This window comes from Festucalex cinctus, chromosome 1, assembly GCF_051991245.1.
Source record: "Festucalex cinctus isolate MCC-2025b chromosome 1, RoL_Fcin_1.0, whole genome shotgun sequence".
In the NCBI taxonomy this organism is placed as follows: Eukaryota; Metazoa; Chordata; class Actinopteri; order Syngnathiformes; family Syngnathidae; genus Festucalex; species Festucalex cinctus.
The window spans coordinates 57,007,239-57,031,378 of NC_135411.1; the positions used below are offsets into that span (position 1 = coordinate 57,007,239).

A 24,140-nucleotide genomic window follows, 5' to 3' on the forward strand; every position below is an offset into this window, starting at 1 on the left:
AAATATAACACTAACCCTTATATCCATTTACACAACAAAATATACACAAACTTTAAAGACCCTAAATAAAAAATATTAGCTTTTTAACCTGCAATCGAAAATAATAATAATAATAATAATAAAATTAAATTAAATATAATTTACTCAAATGCCAATCACTTATTTTGGGGGTTTAAAAAAGTAACATTTTTTAAGACAAAATGACACAATATCACGAGAATAAAGTCTTGTTTTTTTTAAGACATATTTTTCAGAGAAAAAGGTCATATTCCGAAAATGAAGTTCTACTCCCCCTGAAAAAGTCAAACGATTATGAAAATAAAGTCTTCTTGTTTTGAGATAATTTCGTATAGTTTTCAGAGGGGGGGGGGGGGGGAATCACAATCCTATGTGGATGCAACACAACATAATTCTAAGTGGTGGATCTCCGCATACTTGCGGTTCAGCAAGCGCAGATTCAGACGTTTTGATATACGTATCGCAATACATGAGGTACAATACGATATAAGGACTGTTCACTGTTCAATATTAAAGTGGAACAATTTGATTCAGTATAGGATTATGATTCACTTTGATATGGTAAGGCTGAGTTTGATACATCCGCCCACATCTCAAAACGATGCGTGGGTTTAGACTCTAAATATGTACTATATATATATATATATTTCCCCTTTCTTTAATGCATTTATAAATGTCATCAATTATGTGTGGATTTTCTCTATTCGCAGGGCGGCTCAGTCCATTTCCCCACAAATAGTGGGGGTTCACTCTACTGGTTGATGTCAGTAGAGTGTCAGGTGTTAAACGTCACCGCCCTGTACCGGAAGCTTCCTGCCTCAGATCTGTTCCCACCGTGTTGGTTTTGTCTATACGTTCAGAAAAGCATCACGGGCGAAAAGTCTTTCGAAAATACCAGTGCAGCTGCCTCACAGAGGACATCTTGGGTACCTGCAGACGCTCTCCAGGGTGCTGAATAGTGGGCTAGTAGGAGGATGAGGAGGGAGGAAGAAGGACTGCATCGCAGCTGTATTCATTCTTAATAGGCAGCTGTTGGTGGGCGGTGGTGGTGGTGGTGGTGGATATGCAATGAGTTCATTTTAGGATGAGGGACCATTACAATCCACTGACAGCTCATCCATTAGTCACTGCCATTCATCATTTGCATGAAAATATATACATTTACTTTAGACTCTGAATTGTCCATACGTGTGAATGGTTGTTTGCCTGCATGTGTCGCTGGTGACCAGCCCAGGGTGTACCCCGCCTCTCACCAAAAGTCGGCTGGGATTGACCACACCCCGCTAATTAGGAAAACAGTACTATAGAAACTGGAGGGATAGAGTGCATCCATTTGGCCATGCCATTCTAAAAGGACCAAATAAAAAAATTATAATAACGACACTATATCTCTCACAGAGGTCAAATATGACAACTGACTGTATTTTTTCCCCCCTTCACGGCTGTGGTCTACAGCTCCCTCTTGAGGCGTTGTCTTGCTAGAGCACTGCTACCCTCGACGTCCTCGGTAGGTGTCGCTTTTGTGCAGCAACACAGCGTGACGTGAAAACAAAGAAATAACTGTACAGTTGTCTTTAAAGCTATTTTACGTTTAAGATTAGTTGCCCCCGCTCTTTTTTTCCTTTCATTTTTTCATTTTCTTAAATTTCTTTTTTAAGCAAATTTTTCAGGGATTGAAATTACGCTGTATAATGATTACATGAATAGAAATATGATTGTGTGTATATGTCTGTATATGAAAGGTGCGTGTGTATGCAACTGTGCATATATATATATATATATATATATATATATATATATATATATATATATATATATATATATATATATACACACATACATACATATACATACATACATACATACAAACATACATACATCCATACATACATACATACATACACACATACACACATACATACATACATACATAGATATCGGAATTTAATTTATTTTTATAGGCAAATCCCAAGTGCTTAAAACCGGTCAGGTGAGTCGTTTGTAGTACACAGGTATACGGCGGCCGAGAAGGCGCGAAGAAACCCGTGAGCATACCGGAATAATGAATACTGCGCGACGCAATAATATTATTTTATTATGTATTTATTTTGGCAAACATATCATAATGGAATTGGCGTCCCTGCCACAAAGTGTAAAACTAAAATAAGCCGATTCAGAATGATGACCATAAAGCAGTTTGGCTCTTTCTTTATACGCCAAAATAAAAGAACAAAACGTTTACAGTTCTCGTGTATATATTTTATTTCCAAGCAGTACCGGAAGTGTACGTATTACTCACGGCTGGCTTGACGCTGGCTCGCCTCCCGGCCACTAGGAGGAACAAGGGATCCCAGCCAGGTTCCCAGCGTGGACTGGGAGGAGGGGGGAGGAGGAGGAGGAGGAAGAAGCGCTCTTTCTGGTTCTCTTTCCCTTTCGCCTTCCACACCACAAAAACAAATACCATCGGACGGGACGGGAGTGAAAGTACCAGAGTCCCCCCGCTCGTCTTCGACGAGTTACTGTTACATGGGGACACGCCATGACGTCCACAGCAAGCGAAAGGCGGGCGTTTGCTCACAAAATCAACCGGTGAGAAGTTATTGTTTAGCTGTGGTGCCGCCGTCTAACGCGCGTTCGTAAAGGTTAGCTCAAGCTTATTATCGTCATGACTTAATTGAACGGGACAGTGTTTGGCGTTAGCGTTAAATAAAATGATTTAATGAGCTGTTAAATTGTGATTAGTGGTGTCTCGTGCAAGTGTCATCCCACTGTACAACTAAAGCTAAGCCGCTAGTGTGACGTCATTTGCTAGTGGCTAATTGTGACAGCGTTGTGTTTTCCACTCGTCTGCATAGACGGGCATGACACCTAGCAATCGAGCTGTCAACAAACACTAGTAGTGTGTTTTAAGCTATTTAAAGCTTCAGCTTCCTGTTTGCCAACTTCTTATTGAGGGGTTTACCTGCAAATCACCTTACCTTCGTTCTTAATTGAAGGGTTTGTCTTAGGGCCCCAGCTTAAGCTTGCAGTCTTTCCACACAACTCAACAGGAAGCGTCACTATTGATCTCGCCACTCATTCCCGAGGAGTGTTTATCATCTTGCCCCACACGTGATTGCTTTTTGCCTGGCACTGCATAGCAGCACTGAGAGATGTTCCAGTCAGTGTATTGTTTCCCCGACTTCAGTCTCTCCTCAGCTGGAGTATTGTGTCTTGCCGGATGCAGGAAAGGGTGGGAAGTTATGTGCAGACTATTGCCCCTGTGGTTGATAGCTTTTCCCATTTCCTGTTGTATGGAGGTGCTCAGACCGAACTGCAGGAGGCTTTTGCACAACTTTTAAGCCTAGTATTCCACTAAATGGGTCCCCTTTTGTTTTTTTTTGTTTTTATTCTTGTCTTTGTGTACAGGATGACAACTGGCCATGCCAACACAGTAGCCTTTAGGGCTGGGTATTGCCGCCAACCTCACGATACGATACGTATCACGATACAGGGACACGATACGATACGTATCGCGATACAAATGGATCCCTATACATGATCTTAAAGGCGATACGTATCCCGATATTTTACATTAATTTACTTGCATTTTATAATCCCAGTCATATGTATACCTAAAGGATATGTTTATTATGCTGGATGACAAAAATGTTTTTTTGTTAGTAGCTCTTCTGGTTTACCACCAAGCAGCACACCGGGAAAATTTACTAGGCATGAGCCGATATGAGCAAAAATATAAAAGTATTAAAATTACAGCTCTAAAATGTGCTTATTTGAAATATTTGGGGAAATAAAAACAGCATTTTTTTCATGTAACACATTCTATTTAGTTTTTTAAAACAAAATATAGGAAAATTGGTACATTAAAACACGTGCCATGTTAAGTTTATCAGTAAATAAATGTTGATATTCTTCCTCTGCTTTCATTTTTCTTAGCCAAGACACAGTGTCCAATCACCGGTGAGCTATTTTTGCATTAATTGAAGGCAAAGACGCTGCTGTTTTTTTTTTTTTTTAATAGGTACAATGCAAGCTGCAAAGGCAAACATTACCTGCCTATTTAAAGTTAACAAGCAATATCGATTCTGACGCCTGCGTATCGATACGTGTATTATAATGAGGCCCGCAACGATATATTGCCGTATCGATTTTTTTGAGCACACCCCTAGTAGGCTTGTAGTATTTATCACATCAGCCCCAAAGTTTGGCAATGTGAGAGTCGCACAAGTAGAGTTTACATGGCTTTTTGGGCTTCCAAACTCACATCCCCATTATGTGCATGTTGGGCTTAGTGAATACTCTAAATAGGCTGTAGGTGATTGGTTATTAATGGTTGATTGCACCCTCTGATTGGTTGGCAACCCGTCCAAGGGTTTACCCCACCTCTCGTCCAAAGACAAATGGAATGGATGGACTTCAGCTCACCTGTGTTACTAATGAGCACGGTCCTAATAGAAAATGACTGAGTAAATGAATAGTTTGCCGCACCAAATAATTTGAGTGTTGAGAAAAGATTGGTTAACGTATGAGCCATGTCTATGTAATCATGAGGCTTTGCCATTGCAGCTGTCCAAGTGACACACTGACATTTGGTAACTTTCTAGTAGCAGCTGCTTGCCGTCTCATTGAGAGGATTGTGGTGGGGTTGTTTTTTCCCCTCTTCTTAAAGCCTCTCATTTGCTGTTATTCCATCAAAGAGACGAGACGGAGCTTTGGCTCCGTGCCCATAAGCCAGCTCGCCTCCTTTTTTGTGTGAGATGTGCTTGAATGTCCATTGAGAACAGCTGTTGGCTGAGTATCATCTTGTCAAAACTGATGGCAGAAGGCACAGGAAGCACAAGCCTTTTAACTGGAACACTTAAGAGTGAACACATACTATAACTCCAATACTGGCCTCTCTCCACTAGCACTTTAGAGTTCATTTCCAGATTGTGCGATTTGTTTTCCAATCTTGAAATGGTCTCGACTCCTGTCTTAAAGGGATCGTTTGGCTTTTTTGACATGAATCTCTATTTCATCCTCACCTCCAGTGTGTGCGATCAGCACTGACTTACCCCTGACAGCGTTCTGTGACACGAGTTCTGGTCCGGTGTTGGACGAGAGGAAAATAGTCCAGCAAGCTGGCTGGGGTCACTGAAATAAAGCATTTTTCTTCTAAAAACAATTTGTGTTCAAAAGAGTGATACATTTGCATCATTAAACTCCTTTTCTGAAAAAAGTCATACACCATTACCGCCAGCCACTACTTTTCTGTTCGTTTGTATCACTGCGCGTCACCCTGTAGACGGCGAATTGACGCACTGCTGCCAGCTGATCCTTCCGCTAGAAGTTGTTTGTCTTTTCGAAGGCGGAAGGATCAGCTGTCTGCAGCGTGTCGATTAGCTGTCTACAGGGCGACGCGCAGTGATACGAATGAACAGAAACGTAGTGCCTAGCGGTAATGGCGTCTGACTTTTTTCAGAAAAAGAGTCTTGTGATGCAAATGTATCACTCTTTTGAACACTCTTTTGAAATTGTTCTTAGAAGAAAAACGCTTTTATTTCCGACACCCCAGCCAGCTTGCTGGACTATTTTCCTCTCGTCCAACACCGGACCAGAACTCGTGTCACAGAACACTGTCAGGGGTAAGTCAGTGATGATCGCACACACTGGAGGTGAGGATGAAATAGAGATTCATGTCAAAAAAGCCGAACGATCCCTTTAAGTTTTTGAGCTGCACTAACGCCACACTCCTACTTGGTGCCTCAGGTCAGATAGCCAGCTGTTCCTGGTGGTCGGACTCAAGTGGAAGCTCAGCTGGGATATGTTTTTTTTTTTTTCTGTTGCGGCTCCTATGGTATGGAAATGACCTTCTGGTGCACAATAGACAAGCTACTTCGCTGTGTAAAACCTATTTTTATTCCTTGGCTTTCAACACAGCATGTGACCTGAGCCCATATTTTAATGTCTGCTTTGTTTTTATTGTTTTTAATTTGTGTCCAACTATCTCACGTTTTACGTTTGATTTGTATTTACATATTTGTTTCAGCTGCGGTTGGCACTCTATTAATCAAAATTAGTTGCGTTACATTGAGTTTCATCTCTTCTTTCTCAGGACCGTCGCCGCAGAGGTTCGGAAGCAAGTGTCCCGAGAGTACGGCTCACCCCTAATGTCCAAAAAACGAGGAACTGTGTACCATCCCGTGAGTCACCCCATATTTAACTTTGTTTACCTTTGGCTTGAAAGCTGCAATTAGCGAGTCAGTGGGTGGAGCTTTGTTAAACTGCTTCAAAAAGAAAGACCAAAAATTGTGTCACGACAGTTCAGTTTGTGTAGTTTGCTTTTTTTTTTTCTTCAAGAGAGAGAGGATATGCCTGCATGAGCCTTTTTGTTTGATAAGCTTTCTGCATGGACGGATGCATGTCGGGATAACACTGAATGCGGGTTCTTACATAAGATGCCATGTTTACAGAAATATAATAAATGCCCTGATGGAAGGGCAGCACATTTTTTTAAATGAACTTGACTTGCAGAATAGACACACTCTCGAGTCCTACTGTAAGTCTAACGTACAAATACATTGAAACATTGTGGAAAGCACCAGGAAGCTGAATTTTATTGATATCTCTGCTTCAAAGATGACCAGTAATCCATTTTGAGTTTGCCAAAACAAAACAGTCACGTTTAAAAAATGCAACAAAAAACTGCGATGGTAACATTTTGGGGAGACACCGTAAAGAAAGCCCACTGGCGACTACCATGTCGCCATGATGCATCTTCTGTGAACATGAGGTCGCGTGCATTAACAAATATGTGACACTATCATAGGAGAGGGGAGGGGTTGAGAAGTTGGGCACGACTTGAGCCACAAACATAACAGATGGACCAATGAGGCAAGTCCATTAATATCGGCAGATTTCTTTATTATCTGGTTAATCTCTATGACGTCAAATTGGTCGATAAATGCCAATAATTATCGGCCACCAATATTATCTTGCATCCCTAATTTTACACACTTGATTGCGTTCAAGTGATTTATAGACATTTGGCTGACTTCTTGTTTACTCTCTTCGACAGTTACCCCTGACAGAGGTAGTGGAGCCTGTGGATTTTGAGGAGTATGTGAGCAGTCATGCTCCTGGGGTGGACCCCGGCCCACTCAGGCAGCTCATGGAGTTTCCCCAGGATGACCTGGAGCTCCACCACATGGAGAAGGAGTGTACCACGCTGGAACCTCCGCTGCCTGAAGAGGAAGAGTATGCACACTGTCCTTCACGCTCTTACAGTCCCACATCTCCCATTTTTCACTTTAAGCTGTTATTTTTACTGTAGTGGGGGACAAATGTGACATAGATATTGGAACAAAGCATTTCTGGCTGTGACATTGAAGGAACCATAAATATTAAAGGCACACTCTGCTTAATTATTCATGTGTTTTTCTTTCACAGTACGCTGGATCCCAGAGTGAGAGATGCCTTGGCTGTCTACACGGATGACTGGCTTGTCATTCAGAGAAAGTAACTGCCAGACGCACGGGAACCAGTTGAATCCTGTGTTTTAATAGCCTGCAGTGCTTTTTCGCCCCTGTTCAATTGTCACCAGGGTAATCTTGGGTTCTGCTCCCCGTTAGATATCAGCGCTTTAGCACCATGCACAGCCCGCACAGCTCCGAGCGACAACGGGAGAAACAGCGAGGCCTGCTCAAACAGAACTTTGAACTGGATGAATCCGCTGGTGCCGAGCGCCAAGACGACCAGGTAGCTGATGGCCACCCTTAAGTACACACAGAAGCCGAGGCACTTCAGACAGACACCTGTCACTTCATTAGGCAATCTGATGAGATTCAATACAAGAGATTCAATGAAAGAGCAAAACTATGTCCTTACAAATGTGAGAATTCTCACTTTTGAAATGTTAATTTAAAGCACACCTACAAAAGCAAGGCATAATTTTTGATGCAGCACTCATTGAATTGTGCAGGTGTGCCTAATGATGTGATAGACTATACTAATGCTATGTACTGGTCACATGAACTGACTTGAACCTGCATGAATAAAGGAAATGGAATTGGAGCCCAAGCACATTGCTTACCTCATCTTTCAACATCTGCAGCGAGTTGTTGAGCTGGAATGATAACACATGATCTCACCTCTCACCCCCCTCGTCTCTTGCTTCAAGGATGACGCAAAGCGGCGGTCCGCTTCCATCGATGAGACGCCGCGGGGAAGCTGGGCATCCAGTATCTTTGACCTGAAGAACTCGGCCTCTGACATGCTCCTGCCATCCGTGCTGGAGCGCACGGGGCCCGAGGACATGGATTGCCACAACACAGAGGCTCGCCTGCAGCGGCGACATAGTGACCTGTTGGGTCTCTACCCGCCCCCTGATGAGGTTTGTGTCATTGTTGACTTTTGGGTCATTGATCTTGAGGAACATATTTTTCAAAGCAAGACAAGCCTAATTTTTCCCAACACAAAATGGTTGACAGGGTTCCTGCGGGTCTAAAAAAAAAAAAAAGTCTAAAAAAAGTCTAAAATTCAGAAAGTTACATTTTCATCATAGGTCTAAAATTTAATTTACCCAAGTCTAAAATTCTTACATCCGCTCCTTACAATCCGAGAAGTGTCTGCTCTGTAGAAAGAAAGAAAAAGAACAACAAATGTGCGTGTTGCGTTGTTTCTGTTATTTGCGTGCTCAAAGTGAAGGAGACATTTGAAGGGGATGCGTTTGCATTGTAGTTTAATGTAGTTCGGGCGGGCGGGAGCTAAGGCACGTGGGGCGGTGCAAGTGAGATGTGATGCGCGGTGGCGGCTTGTTTTTCCGCGAGATACGACAACAGGAGGGGGAGGAATTATCGTTGCTTTCTGCGGACATCCCGAGCTCAACATGTCAAGCTAACACTACCGGGACAAAAACAAACAGGCAGGGTGGTGGAACGACGAACTTGCGGCACGGGATAGTGTGCGCGCGCGCGTCACAGCGAGTGTCAACTGAAGACAGTAAGCCCGGGCCGTACATCTCGGTATTTCACTTGGCTATCGAGTGCTCTCGGTGCACTTGTATGTCCCGGGCCGGCGTTGGTATTGCGCGCGAGCAAAAAAGAATAACTCCCGTGACGATCCAATGCATGGATTCAAACTTCACACAGGTATGTCCCACAGCCAACACACCAGCTAAGCTAAAAGCACATCTCTTTTTTTTATTTTTTATTTTCACTATAAGTTTTGAATATTTAAATGAATCGTATGTTTTGATAGCCACTGCTGTTGCAGGCAAAACTCATGTTCCAATCAAATATTTTGCAAATATATCGAGTTGCGTATGCCTAAGGTCATGCTACACCTCCACAAAAAATGGTCGACCAAATCCTGTGCTGTGCGAGCAACTAAATATTTTACTCGCATCAGTGCTAGTAGTAGTGGAAAAGTTAGTGTAGAGCCCTGCATGGTTTTGAGAATCAAATATGTGACCAACCCCCCCACCTTATTTTTTTTTTTTTTTTTTTTTTATTTATTTATTTTTTTTAGTTGTGAAGTTGGTCTATAATTTTTCTCTGAGTGGTCTAAAAAGGTCTAAAAAAGGTCTAAAATTTCACTGAGTGATTCCTGCAAGAACCCTGGGTTGATATAGCTGACTGCACAAAAATAAATTTGGATTATGGCGTGTGCAAGAGCAAGAACCTTATTGATTTTGAATGTCGCAGTCAAGATAGTTGCGGAAGTGGCAATCGAACGGCGGACTGTCCCTTATCGCGTGCTTTACCGGTTCATTTTCAACTGGTCATTTGAAGGGGAAATCAAGTCAAACATTTTCAGTATGTTCTGTGCACCCCACAGAATAAGGAATGAGCGCAGAAGCATCCATAGGCGCTTTCGGGGGAGTCCAGTGAACCTCAGCAATTTCCATGGCGGTCATTTTGTTTAGTTGAGAGAAGATAGGCTTCCAGTTTCAAGATATTGCGATTGATTTTGAGAAACGGCTCACCTGTTTTCTTGGTTTGGTCATGGGATGTTGGCAAGATAAGCCCTTAAAGCTGTTCTTTGTAACAATTTGCCCAAAATATCTTTATAATAGCCTTCTTATTTGGCTATTTATGAGTCAATCATCTAATTATCAGATTAACACGATAGTTATTCAAAATGGGTACTCCTGCAAGCATCTGGGCAATCATTTTCATACTGGATTCGGGTTTGAATTTCCCGCCCTTACTCTGCGGATGTGACATCATGTGCACATTGTGTACGTGAAGACGGATGTGTGCAGTTTCATTTTTCGGCAACAGGTGGCAGTAGCAATTTGAAATTGAATTTTAGTATTCATGCCCATTCATTTCGATTGAGGTGTTTATATGGAGCATTTTCATTCCATGTGGCCGTTGGGATTCGTTCTAATCGGAATACATGGCTTGTAAACATGGCCACTGAGGCAATGTAAACCAGCCACACCAGCGTGAAGCCCCTGTCCACACGCATTGTTTTAATTCCCTTCCTCTTGCTCTTATGTCATGTGTGTGCACTGATAGCTGACAATAAGGCGCTTTAAAGCAACCATGCCAGTCCAAAGTTATTAGAAAAAAATAATAGGGATTATTTTTAAAACAGAAGTTTTGAGTTGGCCTTTTGAAAACTATTTTCCCATTTGTTGAATACGTCTGTAATAGGTGTTTGACTTGTTAAACTAAACTACTGAAATAAATATGCTTTTCCATGATATTATTCTAGTTTATTCAGTGTTTTTGTGGCTGGGACCACTGCACAAATTGCAATTTCAAACATCCTCACCACATCTAGTGTCTGCTTTCCGTTGTGTTGTTTTTTTGTTCATTCCAACCACTCTCCTTTTCTTTCATTGCCTGCTAACTTGACACGAGCCTTTGTGTGCGTATGTGTGTGTGCATGCTTTTTTTTTTTCAGGATGAAGCCGTGGAGCGATGCTCTGTCCCTGAAGTGCCCAAAGAACATTGTGGCCAGAGAATCATGGTCAAGTGTCTTTCTCTCAAGTGAGTTGCATTTGCAGTCCAGCAGCTTCACCATCATCATTTATTCATTAAAGCGATATAACAAATCCATTATTTCTTAGAGTTAAAATTGTTGAAATTTTATAAATTGGTAGATTACAGCATTCTTCAAATTATGATAAAGGCACAAAACGATGCCACTGAATATTCAAAGGAGATTTGAAAAAAGAAAACGCAAGTACAAGTTGAAAGGAACGCAGCTCTTAAAAAAACAAAAAAAAAACACCCCCCCCCCACACACACACACACACACACACACAAACAAGATTTAGGACCAGACTGATGTAGCGTTGTGTTTCAGTAAAAGGAATCATTTTATGGAACAATCTTAACAAAGAAGTCAAATAATCCAATCTTATTAAAGAAATATGAACGGGATTAAGTTAGAACATTATGCCATTGTCATTTTTGTTATGAATGTCAGAAATCAGATTGTAAAGAGACTAGCTGTTAAAATTTTATTGTATTTTATTTATTTTTTGCTGCCATTGTTTATGTTGAACTCTTGGGAGAAACAGGGCAGATACAATATGACTTGTCTTCTTTTTGCTCCTTTTCATTAAACAGTGAAGAATATTGTTTTATATTGTATTTTTTTCTTTAACGAATGAAATATTTGTGTTGCAGATTTGAGATTGAAATCGAGCCAATATTTGGGTCACTCGCCTTGTATGATGTCAAGGAAAAGAAAAAGGTACATTTATATTTCATCAGGAGAATTGCATTAATTTTGTAAAACACTGTGCTCATGATGGCCTTATTGAATTTGTCCCTGCTTTATAAGATCCTAAGTGATCTTGTGGTTTAAGTTAGAACTCAATTACATCTCCTCAACGTGCATTTTCATTCCCGTTCTCCCATCTCTTCCCTCCAACCATTCCCTCGATCGCCTCTTCCCCTGACAGATTTCTGAGAATTTCTACTTCGACCTGAACTCTGATCAGATGAAAAGCCTGCTGAAGCCCCATACGCCTCACATTGCCATTTCCACTCTGGCACGCTCGGCCATATTTTCCATCACATACCCATCCACTGATATCTTCTTGGTCATTAAGGTAAGTTACTTAATTACGCAGGCTAATGGGAATTGATATTGACAGTTCTCTCGTGCTTGTGAATGAGCTCATCTACTCTTTTGTGAAGTGTTTGAAGTGTCTCCTCCAATGAAATTAGCTGTGAGTGTTGAATATAAATGCTTCTGCTCTTGCAGCTTGAGAAAGTGCTTCAGCAAGGTGACATCGGAGAGTGCTGTGAACCTTACATGGTCATGAAAGAATCCGACTCTTCTAAGGTAATGTATGCTATACAGAGGTCATAGACTGCAGCCAGCAGCAACGTGGTATGCTTTTACTGTCCTGTTGCTCAATTCGGTGTCTCTGAATGCAATATTTACCTACTGACTGGCCTTGGCAAATACTGTAGGCTTTTTATTGGATCACTTTCCATTTTTTGTTATGTAATGACGACTTGTGTCTGCATACAGCACAAGGAGAAGCTGGAGAAACTGCGTTTGCAGGCAGAGCAGTCTTGCAGTCGTCTTGGATGCTTTCGCATGCCATTCGCATGGACGGCCATTCACCTTGTCAACATCGTCAGTAGTGTGGGAAGTCTGGACCGCTTGGACCCCGACTCTGACTCTGGTACTGCACCAGACATTACGTGATGGGCTCAAATATCCAACATGTGCTCTCTTGCATCATCGAGTTTTCTCTCCCTTCTGCCAGAGCGCAAAGGACACGGCACGTGGAACGAGAGGAAGAAGAAGGGATTTGAACGAATGAGTGTTGGCGACGACATCTGCAACTTTGCCACTTTCCGTCCAGCAACACTGACTGTCACCAACTTCTTCAAACAGGTTCATTAATTTGATTATTTGAGACATACTGCAATGTCACAGTCACGCTGGACTTTTTACAGCAGGTCAATGGTTTACAATGGTTCAAATATTTCAAGGTTACAAAGGCCATGCAGCATAATCAATATGGCATCACACAGCAAGAAGGCACACTTCTTACTATATATAGAATAGCGCTCCTTGCCCACATTCGAGGGATTACAAAACCTAAATTGTATTTTTTATCACTTTAATTGAGTGGAGAAAAAGCTGAAGTATGCTCCTACCTCAAATTTTAGCTTTCAACAAAGCAAAAAGGCTTGTTACTCAAATATCTACCACTGTACTTGGGTGATATTGATATATCTATCAGGATAATGCTAAAGTGAAATTTCCACAACTATAATTAAGTTCCTTATTGAGAGCCAATTTGGTTTATCCATGTTTATTCCTATACATTACGGCTAATTCCCATGGAAGATTTCCATATTTAAAAGTTGCAGATTTTTTTTTTAGCCCTATTAATAATAGACTATGGAGCTTTCCCACTTCAGAACACAAATCTGTGGTAATCCGCAGGCCCACAGTAGTGAGCCATTTTTATTGGCTGTCAGTTTTTCAGACATTACAGTTTGAACACACACACACACACACACACACACACGCAAAAAAAAGAAAACGTATAATCATGTTAATATATTTGTCAATAACTGCAACAGTTAAGTATTACTACCACCATTATCATTAAGGTTGTTTCTTGCCAATGTTCCACCCTGAGTCCCAATTGTGATGCTTAATGAAGGAAGGGGACAGGCTGAGTGATGAAGATTTATACAAGTTTCTGGCAGACATGCGGAGACCGTCCTCTGTCCTGCGGCGACTAAGGCCTGTCACAGGTGAACTTTAAAAGGAGCTTTTATGCAACTATTGCCTGAATGAATTCAGTGAACGAGGTCTCATTTCTCGTTATGTGTCGTTTTTGCACACAGCTCAGTTGAAAATCGACATCTCGCCAGCACCGGACTTGACTCATTACTGCCTGTCACCCGAGCTACTCCATGTAAAGCCCTATCCAGACTTGCGGGTTCGCCCCACCAAAGAAGTGCTGGAATTTCCTGCTCGCTATGTATACACACCACATACCACCTACAGGTGAGCATTGCTTTAGCACAAAGAAGCCACACCACATTCCCCTTTGTATTTAACCAATCAGTCACTTCACTTAGTTATTTTTTGTGTGCGAAGGAGATTCTCAATTTAACACATTAAAATAATCTTTTTGTACTTAAGTAAATAAGAATATTTTAAATATAAAGTTTTTAATAATTAAATGTACTGTATAGCAAGCAAAATACATACTGTAGTGTTGCATGAGAAACAACACCAAATAGCATTGCACTGGTGAACGGGAGTGCTGTGGGTGTTCAGTGCTGATGATGTTGATCATCCTTTGAAATTTCATAGAGCTTCACTCTGGAAGATGAGAAACAAAACAAAATGAAGCCTAATGACAATGCAGCCCCACGCTTGTTTTGCAACTCACCATCCTCTGCAGTGTGGAGAGCTGCTCGTCATGCTTGTCAATCTTCTGCTTTTGAAACTGGGTCAAATGCTGCAGACCTTTCAAGATACTTCCATTAAAGGCGGCTCGCTCCTAAAATCAGTCACATCCCACTTAAAAAATGCTGTCTGGTAAGTGTGACCGGAAAAGTTCAGCTTACCTGCAGCTCTTTGATGCTAGTGGGGAATGTGCTGTTTAGGTAGGCTTCTAAGCTTGTCACTTTTGTCCGAAGCGCCTCCTCTTCCCGCTCAATGTCGGCCAGCTGACCCTCAGTCATCCTGGTCTGAGTCTCTTGCTTGAAAGCCTGGTCCTACCAAGAGAGCATCTGCACGTATTATCCTCAATCGCCACGAGTAGAGCTTGTGAAGCTGCAGAACAATTTATGCCTTCTCACAGTGTTGCATCCATACCTTTCACAACATTAGGAACACCTTCACAATCAAATGACAAACATTCCAAGAGCTATGTCAAATATCCTGCCTTTAAAAAATAGTCAGATGTTGTGGTAAACAATGTATATCATCCCAAGTGATTCTTTTCTAAGTGTATTTGATTGATAAATAGCATAAAGTAGGTATTCAACTGTTCATGAAATCTGCTTGTTCTGTCAATCTTCGATTTAATAAAATCTTGGTTCATTCCCATAAATTCTCAATAATTGTCCAAAGAAGTAAAAAGGGGAAAAAAAGGAATGTTGCTGCCCTATGCATTGTCTGCAATGCATATTTATATATTTTTTAAATACTTAACTCTATTAATTTAGCGAAATAAAATCCATCTATTCCTTTTACAGCATTTCCTCATTAGGGTTGCTGGTGAGCTGGACCCTATCCCAGCTAACCCTGATCTGGTTTTGTGAACCTCATTTATTAGAATCTCAACGTATGATGCGTTGCAACTTTACACCACCGCATAGAGCATCAGTCAGAACTATGGAAGCCCAAAAGTGTCAGAATTCAATAAATAAAAAGGCCTTTTTGAAATAACTATTCTTTTGATAAATAACAGGCAATTATGTAATATGGCCATTAAATTTTAAAATGAGGTGTTAGTATTATTATGAAAAGTGTTATGCTATTCTTTAATATGTAACAAATATTTTATTTAGGTTAAATATTTCATAATTATTTTAACGTCATACTTTAAAAAAAAATAATGACGTTTAATTTTTTTTCAAGGTTTTATAAGATAAGAAAACGTTGTTTTACAAAGTCAGTTTTTATTTCATAATGTCCTTTTCCACAATGGTCTTCTTTTACATAATGGCGTTTTACAGCCGAATGACTTGGTCTGTCAATCAAATGACATGAGGCGGAGCCAGTTACGTGATTGGCTGAGTCCCTTATACAGACATGAGCAGCAGCACTTGCAGTATCGATTCATGCGTGGAGAGTTTAGCGCCTGATGAGGAGCCACGGCGGTCACAGGCTTGCTAAAGCATGGATACTGAAGATAAGTCACTTTCAGAAGTACTCCAAGAAGTAGCAAATCGTTTAGAATCGGATCATAACGTAAAGGCCTTGTTAAACTTCTGCGTCAGGCTACGGTGCAGGGTCACGGCGATCTAGGCTCAAACAAGTGGTCCCACCCACTGACTTTGATTGACCGGCCAAGTCATTCGGCTGTAAAACGCCATTATGTAAAAGAAGACCATTGTGGAAAAGGACATTATGAAATAAAAACTGACTTTGTAAAACAACGTTTTCTCATGTTATAAAACCTTGAAAATAAATTAAATGTCATTATTTTTTAAAAAGTATGATGTTGTTAGAATAATCATTATGAAATATTTAATCAAAATAAAATATTTGTTACATATTAAAGAATAGCATAACACTTTTCATAATAATACTAACTCCTCATTTTAAAATTTAATGTCCATATTACATAATTGTCTGTTATTTATCAAAAGGATAGTTATTTCATAAAGGCTTTTTAATTTTTTTAATTTTGACACTTTTGGGCTTCCATACAGAACTGACCATTAATATCTATGCTAAGGGAGAATTTCTAATACAGCATTTGTATTCGGTCTCATTAAATTGGCTAAGGACCATCCAATGAAGTTCCCGATGAGCTAATGTCTTTTAGTCCAGATTAAGAGTAAACTGCCAAAACACAAATTCAAGAGCGGTAAAGGGACTTTGTTATGTCTACGCAGTAGTCTGATATATGCAACCATTATCTGGCTTTATCTTGAGCGGCATGGTGTTTTGCCGTCTCACATGTGATAATGACCATTTACTGTAAAGGCATGAGCACAATCTTGTGTTTGCTTACCTGCAGCAGCTGTATCACTCCCTTAATCTGTTTTTCCACCTCGCCAGCCTGCGCCGTCTGTTCCGTGAGCCGCTTGAGGGCACCCTCGTGCTCCTTCAAAGTCATCAGGATGTTCGCCACCTTGCCCTCGGTGCTTTCATACACATTGTTGAGCGACTCGCCCAACTGAATGACGCCATATACGAGCACGTTAACGTCCTCCCGGGGGGCGACTATGTTTGCAGTCTTGCCTATCCGCTTGACAGGACCCGCGCGAACGGCTCCGAGTCCCCCGGCCAAATAAAGCAAGCACAGGCTCCAGATCATCCTGTTTGATAGCATTCACCTGCAGACTGAATGAAGCTTAATCTTCGCGTTCGCTTTCTTTCAAAAGGCGGTGACTTTTCTCCCGACTGCAATTCGGCCACTCGGGGACAATGTCCTGATTTCAAAGTGAGACAACCAGTACAATAAACATTCAGCATTTGTGGACATGTCTCACTGGGTTACCAACTGGAAGATGAAGCGTAAGGGCAGCCGACGAGCCTTTTATTTGATGTGTACATGCAGGAATTGGTAAAACATTAACTCACTTGTGGTTCAATCCCAGGTCTTGACCTTGGTCCTAGTGACCTTCTTTATTAAAAGGCAACCTCTCAGATACTAGAGATGGGTCGCAAACATATGACATGTTCTCATTTTTATTCACAAAATGAGATCTAATTTGAAATTAACGTCTAAATTGTGGCTGAGTAAACCTGTGTTGGTAGGGGTGGTACAAAAATCAGCTGTTTTAATATGTGACCTGAAGTTACCTTCCATGTTTGAAGTGGCCCAGTGTAGGGTCACTTTCACCAAGCGCAGTCAATTCTCGGTCACACTTCTGAAGTGTGTTTTGCCGAATGTTGTTGTTTGCATTAGTTAATGTTTTCCAACTTTTCTTTCTAAAAAATGAAAAAACTAAAAACAAATTATTTGCCATCTGCCTTATCTCTCTGCCGATCAGGAACCTGCTCTACGTTTATCCGCAGAGTCTGAACTTCAGCAGCCGCCAGGGCTCGGTGAGGAACATTGCCGTGAAAGTTGAGTTCATGGCGACAGAGGACCCCAGCCGAGCTTTGCCGGTGAGTCATTGCCTTTCTCTGCGACGGGAGAGAACGTAATACCCATGGCAAAGAACAGCCGCTGGCTGGTGAAATATTATATAGACGTCTTTTGTGGAAGATCTTCAAAGCGGAGAAAGAGGGTGGGATGAAGGACCGTTTAGTGACATTTAGTGAGCTGTGTGAAGATGGATTAGTTTGACACACAAACTTATATTTGAACCCCCTTTACTTAGAAGAGGATCTATGTCCTTTCTAAGTATGCACCATTTTAAACCTGTGTAAGAAACTACTTTGTTGGTGTGTTGTTTTAGCTGAAGCTGGCATAATAAAATGGGACGTGCAGGTATAAACTCACTTTTCACACAGTTAGGTATACTGTACTAATGGGATTTCTCTATTTTGGTAACTATTTAGCTCAGGGGTGTCGAGATCCGGTCCTCGAGGGCCGCAGTCCTGCAGGTTTTGGATATTTCCCTTCTTCAACACAGCTGATTCATGATCAACTCATCAGCAAGCTCTGCAGAAGCCTGATAACGAGCCTGTTAATTGGAATCAGGTGCACTACGAGTAGGGAAATCTATAAAACCTGCAGGACTCCGGCCCTTGAGGACCGCAGTTTGCCACCCCTGATTTAGCTAGAAGACGATATATTGGATATGCAATGTGATGTATTGCTGTTTTACAACACTGCAAACAACACAACAAACACGTACTTTTCTGACAGTGAGTTAAGCTGGAGCATGTATTGTTAAGCTGTTTGGCTGATGACGCTGTCTGATGTGTGCCATCGATTGATCTTTATAAGTACTCTGTTGTTGTGTGTTTGAGCAGGTCATCTTCGGGAAGTCGAGTTGTGCTGAGTTCACAAAAGAAGCATTCACTCCTATCATCTACCACAACAAGTAGGATTCCCTTCCTTCCTTTCTTAAACTTCCCTCCTCCAGCCTGCTGAATTCCCTTCAGGGTTTGCTGGTTAAGCTGAGTATTTAACTCTTGCCCCTCCTCCCTCAGGTCTCCTGAGTTCTACGAGGAGATGAAGCTGAAAATTCCTGCCAACCTCACAGACAACCACCATCTTCTCTTTACCTTTTACCACATCAGCTGCCAAACCAAACAGAACACTCCTCTGGAGACTCCCGTGGGCTACACTGTGAGAAACCTCAACCCGCACTCAGTGTACTTTTTAATAGCTCCCTCTGTAGCCCGGCCGCCATTAAGACACGGATCTCCTTCCCTTTCCACCCACAGTGGATCCCTCTGATGCAGCACGGACGACTGCGCACGGGCACCTTTAGTTTGCCCGTCTCTGTGGAGAAGCCCCCGCCCAGCTACTCGGTGCTCACCCCCGACGTGAGGAGATTTGACTAGAATAACGAATGTGACTACAAAAACCCGGTATGCAAGTTGACTGAGTTAAATGGGTCACATGTCACCCTGGCAGGTTCAGCTGCCAGGCATGAAGTGGGTGGATAATCACAAAGGCGTGTTCAACGTGGAGGTGACAGCAACGTCCTCAGTGCACACACAGGTACAGAAACATCTATACCAATGAGCCTTCAACCTTGCATATTTTACTATTCTGTTTCTGTTTTTACTGGGCCCGTGAGCATGAAACATGCATGGGTTTCTAGTCAGCACTTTTGAGGGAAGTTGGCAGCACAATTGAATCTGACTCCTCTCTGAAGCCTTGAAGTTAAGATGACTGCTTATTGCTGGCAAATGTGCGTGGGTGTCACAATTTCCATTTGTTTGTTGAAATGGATCAAACTGAGTATTTGCTTTCGGAATTGTAATCCTCACAGTGTTTTGTTCCTCCGCTCATCGCCTCCTACGTAAAATATTAAATAATAGGTTGAGTAGAAATTAAACTTGCCACATAAAGGACACATAAGGCACATATTAAACGTCAAGGTTTTTGCATTCTCAGTAATAACTTTGTAAATTGCAGATCAAGTGTTGAACATGATGATGTGGTCCATGACATGACTAGATATGAAACATTTCTCTTCTCATACACACGTGGGTGAAAGCACTGTTGGTGAGTGGTTTCTCGACCTAGTGCTAGAGGATTTGATCCAGCCCGCCATCCAGTTCTAAAAACAAGTAAAACCTCAGAAGAACTGTTACACACGTCATTTAGCCCCCAAATGCTCATCATAAAGTATTTGCTTGAATTGATTTGCATCAATCATCCCATTTTCTATTGTGCTTGTCCTGATTAGAGTTGCTAATTTGGCTAAATTTGGGTACAACCTGGACTAGTCGCCAGCCAATAGCAGGGTACATACTAGGGGTGTTAAAAAAAAAATCGATTCGGCGATATATCGCGATACTACATCACGCGATTCTCGAATCGATTCAATTTAAAAAAATCGATTTTTTTTTTATTTTATTTTATTTATTTTTTTAAGAGCTCAGAATTGTTCATTCGGTAGTCTTACCGATTCAACGTCTTATCATCATTGCCTTTTTTTTTTTTTTTTTTTTTTTGTGTGTGTGTGTGAATCGATTTTTAAACTTCCATTTTTAATGGAAAAATATTCAACAAAACGTCTGACTTCGGGTTAGGATTCAGACCTTGAGCATGGAAGAATGTTATATGAACGGAACATTAAGCCTTAATATTTTATTTTAATGCTGTTCAAACATGAAACAGATTACAACCTCTATAAGACTGAAATTTCAGATAAATAAATAATACATTTTCATATAAATCTTACACTCTACAAGCTTACTGATTAGTATTTTCTAAATTTGAATGAAAAAAAATCGCAACAATCAACTTATAAATTTGTATCGGGATTAATCGGTATCGAATCGAATCGTGACCTGTGAATCGTGATACGAATCGAATCGTCAGGTACTAGGCAATTCACACCCCTAGTACATACATACCTCTTTAGACAAGTATTCAGTTCACACTCGCATTCACACTTTGTGGCCAACTTAGAATCTTCAATTAATTTAACAGGCAAGTTCCGCCGCTGACTCAGACACAAAAATCATACATTTATTTTTCAATTGTCAAAGTTGTTTATTTGTGTTTGTTTCAGCATATAAACAATTATGCATCCAAATGTGGGTTTAATTGAGATGTATAAGATTTAAATGTGTCTTCCAAAAATATCTAAACAATAATATATCCCCAGGACCCCCACCTGGACAAGTTCTTTACTTTAGTGTACGTGCTGGAGGAATACTCCTTCCCTTTCCGCCTCAAAGACGTTATCATCACCGAGGCTAACATGGAGGGGGAGCTTAAGGCCAGCATGGCTGCACTTAGGGGGGCACTGCTGGACACCTGTGTCAGATTTCTACACCAGCTGCTCAACAAACTCATTCAGCTCATTGTCTACCCTCCGGTCATCGCCGGTCAAATTGGTGAGCATGTGTTAACTTTGAACTCTGGTTCCACAGATTTAGTTGATTTTTGTTTCCATGTGAGTCATGCATGCAATTTATCACACAGCCACATTAAATATTGTTCTTGGCTCATCCACAGTAAATCTTGGCCGCGCTGCCTTTGAAGCCATGGCTCTTTTGGTCAACCAGATCCACAAAAATCTGGAGGGCAACCAGGACCAGCACGGACGCAACAACCTGCTGGCCTCCTACATCCATTACTGTTTCCGCCTGCCAATTGCTGAGCCAGCAATGCCGCCGCCAAGTAAGCTGTTAAAGCCAAGGGGGAAAAAAATAGCGAGCGTCATATCATTTGGACGCAACTTCCTGCTCTTTCTCATCAGCCCAGTGACACATCTTTTCCCGCCATATCTGCCAGCAGCTGGCACTCTGTCCTATGAGATGCCTTTGCAGTATGCCACCTTCTCCAGAGCGACGGGCCGTCCAAGCAGCCTTAACTTGGCTCGCTCGAAAAGTATCAGCAACTCCGACCCTGACTTGGCCAGCACTCCGGTTTCTCCTGATGAAGAAGTGCAAAGGATCATCGGCAGCAAGGTACTTCACTTTTCTTTGGTCTTTATTTCTTGAGACTCATTTTAAACATTAGTTTGCATTTATTATGTCCCATAGTTTGCTTTGTCTATGACTCATTTCTTTGTTGCCACAATATTTGTTTATACAGGTATGTTTAAAAGAAAACTCTATTTTATGATTGTGTCATGTTTTCAGTGCCTGTTTTTTTTTTTTTTTTTTTTTTTTTGGAATTATGTTATGTTACAATTACTGTTCTGTTTTGCCTCAATTCTTTCCAGCATATCAATTAACAATTGTGAAACTATACTTTGTGCTTATGTGCTTTTTCTTTAACTCCAATGACCAGTCTTTGTTTCCCTCTTCTTTACTTTGAGTTTCTATGTATCATTCCCCAAATTTTGCTTTTATAGCAATTACCAAACAATTATTTACTGTATCCTTGTCTCCTGCCACACTGTCTGCGCGTGTGTATTCTTGTCAGGGCATTGATCGCTCCCACTCCTGGGTAAACTCTGCTTGTGCCCCCGGGGGCTCCAGATCTGTGTTACGCCGGAACCCCAACTCCAGCTGTGAGCTCAAGCAGGTGCAGAGGCCCTCTCAACCTTCCCACCCGCTTCCATCGCGGTTTAGAGCTGCACGACTCTGGGATTTATGATCATTCTGTATAGTGTAGAGTCACATGAACGGCTCTCGTCTGTCCAGCTTGACAAAACAAGTGATCTTATTTAGATTTTTCGTGCAGCCCTTAATCTGGTGGATTATCTCTCAGCAGTGCTTTCCTATTTCTGTGCTCCACAGGTTGCTTCTCATTCTGCATGCTGCAACCCACCTGCCTTTCTTTCTCATCGTTTCTGTCACTTACCGAGCCGCTTATGACTTCTTGCATGCCACGTGTGTCGTTCCATTTGTCACACCCACTGTGTCCTCATCTGTATGTGTGTATGTGTGCGTTCACTTCACCATCACGCCGAGTTAGGCAAACGACCGCAGCAACAATCGCATGTCTGCCTTTCTGGACAGCGTGGCCTCATTTTCGGTCCCTGCGAGGCAGATTACGAAAAAGGTAAAACACGTATACCCAACTAATTCATCAAATCTTTGTGTTTCATCAACCATTCGTGTGATTAACAATCCTCATTATCATTCTTTACACACATATTCTACTTCATGTAAGATTTCTTTGTTTGGCATGAATTCCGGCTCATCAGTTTTCACCTTATATTATCTAAAATTTGCTCTGTCTCGATCCACGTTTAGCTGCTCCATGAAGAGCTGGCTCTGCAGTGGGTCGTCAGTACTAGCAATGTGAGGGAAGCGGCGCTGCAGCAGGCCTGGTTCTTCTTTCAGCTCATGGTCGGCAAGCATTTGGGTTTGTGTTCTTCCCACAGATTGACTGTGACATTATCACAAAGCTCCTGTCATTTGCAGACAAAAAGCATGGCCCAACACTTATTCCTCACCTCAAAATTGGACATTCCCCGACGTCAGCGCTTCCCGGACCGCTTTGTGGACGACATCGCTGCGCTAGTTTGTGCCATAAGCGCAGACATTGCCAGCAGATACCACAAGGTATATGGTCCAGAGTGAATCTAGAAAAATGAACTTACAAAAGTCTTTTATTTTTGTTTATAACTTGTCTACCCTCTTCTTTTTCACTTAGGATGTGGAGCTTGTGGAGAGGTTAAATAGCAGTCTGGCCTTCTTCCTCAATGATCTGCTGTCTCTCATGGACAGAGGCTTTGTGTTCAATCTCATCCGTTCCTATTACAAACAGGTAACCTTCCTTGTTGTGCTTCGTCCTTGTATTTCAATAGAGATGCTCCTGTGCTGTTAGTCATACTGCTTTTGAAACTACCTTGTGTCTCAGATTGGCAACAAGTTCCACATGACTCCAAACCCTAGCACTCTGAGCGCTCTGCGGATGGACTTCATTCGGATCGTTTGCAGTCACGAGCACTACGCCATCCTCAATCTGCCCTGCTCCACTCTTAGCCCTCCAGCGTCGCCTTCCCCCTCCACGTCCTCCGCCACCTCACAGGTATTCGAATTAGGTGCACCTGCATCTTATATAAGACCAAAATTTCTACCTTGGTAAATGTCAATGTGAAGAGACTGCTACAGAAACGTGTATTATTGTTCCTGCTCATTGTATGTGGTGTATGACTAACTCCATTGTACTATACTGTGAGGAAGTCCGGTGCCTCGATTCAAACCCCCAACCTCAGGACTGTGAGGTGGATGTGCAAACCACTAATCCACCCTGCTGGCTATAATAAATAATTTGTTGTATTCCAGCTCTTGTTTGGGACCTCTAAATGTGCGTACTAAGGGGTAGATTCACTAAGAATGCGCTGGGTCCGCTAATAGCGCAAAATATTGCACCCAACTGCACCCGCAGTCTGCGCCCAGTTACCCACCTTTTTACTAAG

At 41.7% G+C, this 24,140-nt stretch overlaps 2 protein-coding genes across 7 annotated transcripts in view; one reads left to right on the plus strand and one right to left on the minus strand.

Moving 5' to 3' along the window:
• The first annotated feature begins 2,339 nt into the window (after positions 1-2,339).
• dock6 (dedicator of cytokinesis 6) overlaps positions 2,340-24,140 on the plus strand; it is a 33,490-nt gene continuing 11,689 nt past the window's right edge. For 2 of the 6 annotated variants that reach the window (XM_077496620.1, XM_077496638.1), the window contains exons 1-28: positions 2,353-2,607; positions 6,113-6,200; positions 7,076-7,254; positions 7,447-7,515; positions 7,629-7,755; positions 8,177-8,389; positions 10,912-10,997; positions 11,643-11,709; positions 11,921-12,070; positions 12,226-12,306; positions 12,499-12,655; positions 12,740-12,870; positions 13,652-13,745; positions 13,839-14,001; positions 17,676-17,793; positions 18,607-18,677; positions 18,787-18,925; positions 19,024-19,125; positions 19,217-19,303; positions 20,925-21,156; positions 21,278-21,442; positions 21,557-21,732; positions 22,193-22,294; positions 22,688-22,774; positions 22,969-23,064; positions 23,140-23,280; positions 23,372-23,485; positions 23,579-23,749. In XM_077496620.1, coding sequence (XP_077352746.1) covers positions 2,558-2,607; positions 6,113-6,200; positions 7,076-7,254; positions 7,447-7,515; positions 7,629-7,755; positions 8,177-8,389; positions 10,912-10,997; positions 11,643-11,709; positions 11,921-12,070; positions 12,226-12,306; positions 12,499-12,655; positions 12,740-12,870; positions 13,652-13,745; positions 13,839-14,001; positions 17,676-17,793; positions 18,607-18,677; positions 18,787-18,925; positions 19,024-19,125; positions 19,217-19,303; positions 20,925-21,156; positions 21,278-21,442; positions 21,557-21,732; positions 22,193-22,294; positions 22,688-22,774; positions 22,969-23,064; positions 23,140-23,280; positions 23,372-23,485; positions 23,579-23,749 — 3,456 coding nt within the window. In that variant the 5' untranslated portion in view covers positions 2,353-2,557. Of the gene's footprint in view, positions 2,608-6,112; positions 6,201-7,075; positions 7,255-7,446; positions 7,516-7,628; positions 7,756-8,176; positions 8,390-10,911; positions 10,998-11,642; positions 11,710-11,920; positions 12,071-12,225; positions 12,307-12,498; positions 12,656-12,739; positions 12,871-13,651; positions 13,746-13,838; positions 14,002-17,675; positions 17,794-18,606; positions 18,678-18,786; positions 18,926-19,023; positions 19,126-19,216; positions 19,304-20,924; positions 21,157-21,277; positions 21,443-21,556; positions 21,733-22,192; positions 22,295-22,509; positions 22,840-22,968; positions 23,065-23,139; positions 23,281-23,371; positions 23,486-23,578; positions 23,750-24,140 lie in introns of those variants that run through there. The other 4 variants (XM_077496629.1, XM_077496648.1, XM_077496657.1 and 1 more) reach the window with 4 other exon arrangements.
• On the minus strand, positions 14,225-17,218 carry angptl8 (angiopoietin like 8). Its single transcript, XM_077496680.1, has 4 exons — positions 16,691-17,218; positions 14,571-14,720; positions 14,393-14,503; positions 14,225-14,322 (listed from the first exon to the last, which is right to left on the minus strand). The coding sequence occupies exons 1-4, from the start codon at positions 17,009-17,011 to the stop codon at positions 14,308-14,310; spliced, it is 597 nt and encodes a 198-aa protein (XP_077352806.1). The 5' UTR covers positions 17,012-17,218; the 3' UTR covers positions 14,225-14,307.